Source organism: Mandrillus leucophaeus, unplaced genomic scaffold (genome assembly GCF_000951045.1).
Source record: "Mandrillus leucophaeus isolate KB7577 unplaced genomic scaffold, Mleu.le_1.0 Scaffold85, whole genome shotgun sequence".
NCBI classification, from domain to species: domain Eukaryota; kingdom Metazoa; phylum Chordata; class Mammalia; order Primates; family Cercopithecidae; genus Mandrillus; species Mandrillus leucophaeus.
The window spans coordinates 409,267-410,603 of NW_012109252.1; the positions used below are offsets into that span (position 1 = coordinate 409,267).

Consider the following 1,337-nt stretch of genomic DNA (forward strand, 5'->3'; position numbering starts at 1 on the left):
TATATTCTTAAAAGTGGATTTTTCAAAATATTTTTATATTATCCAACTAGAACATGATCTGATGTTTCCAAGTTATTTATTTATTCATCTTTACCCTGTAACTAATAAAAATTTCAAATAACTGGAGAAATGCACTTACAGGAAAGTATAAAATATAAATTAAAAGTTATCACGAAAGAGCAGGCTGAATTGTTCCTAGGATATAGGCATATACTTTTCCATATATTAATATTTGCTCTTCTGAAGGCAGAAAGTTATAACTAGAAATTATAATATTTGGCACACGTTTTTAGTCAACTTGAAAGGATCATTTTTGAACCAAGCTTGTGCTTGATTATGTATAGGTTCTGGTTGTGCTCTATAAGATAATGAAATATTCAACTTACAAATCAGGAGAGGAGAAAACATTATGGTCCAGAATTACTTATATTAAAATAGCTGGATCATCATAGCTATTTGCAGGCATGAATTGCCTTTCCAGGTTCTTAGCAATCTGTTTCACACGGCAGTTCTTTGGATATGTGCAAAACTGTTTGAAAATATATTTGCGTCTTCACAGTTTCATGTTTCTTCAACTTTACGGCATCATCTGGGATTATTCTCTCACCAAATTATCCAGAGGAATATGGGAACAACATGAACTGTGTCTGGTTGATTATCTCGGAGCCAGGAAGTCGAATTCACCTAATCTTTAATGATTTTGATGTGGAGCCTCAATTTGACTTTCTTGCGGTCAAGGATGATGGCATTTCTGACATAACTGTCCTGGGTACTTTTTCTGGCAATGAAGTGCCTTCCCAGCTGGCCAGCAGTGGACATATAGTTCGCTTGGAATTTCAGTCCGACCATTCCACTACTGGCAGAGGGTTCAACATCACTTACACCAGTAAGTACGCCCACACAGTCAACACATCCAAGTTCCCATTTTACTCACATGTTCCCATTTTGCTTATATGTATGTGAAGCTGCATTTCACGGCTGATACTTCAGAAGTTTTATGATCATTACGAAAATGAGAGTAGTAAAATTATATAGTGTTATCCTGAAAACTTAAAAACAAATGCATCACTGTATTTAGATTGGTGGTGTCATCACTCCTAAACTAAGGAGCTGGATCTCCTCTCTCTTTCATCTCCTTACATCTCTTTCTCTGTGGTTTTCCATTTATCCATCCATCCATTCATCCATCCATCATTCCATCCATCCATGCACCCACCTAACCATTATTCCATTTATTCTTCCATCCACCCATCCATCCATCCATCCATCTGTATCCTTTCATTCATCCATCCCTCATTTCATCCATCCATGCGTCTATCCATCCATCCTTTCTTCCA

General features: G+C 36.6%; 1 protein-coding gene across 1 annotated transcript in view; it reads left to right on the forward strand.

Moving 5' to 3' along the window:
* Nucleotides 1-1,337, forward strand: part of CSMD1 (CUB and Sushi multiple domains 1) — a 666,897-nt gene that overhangs the window by 143,400 nt on the left and 522,160 nt on the right. The window contains exon 5 of the mRNA XM_011968609.1: nucleotides 560-886. Coding sequence (XP_011823999.1) covers nucleotides 560-886 — 327 coding nt within the window. The remainder of the gene's footprint in view (nucleotides 1-559; nucleotides 887-1,337) is intronic.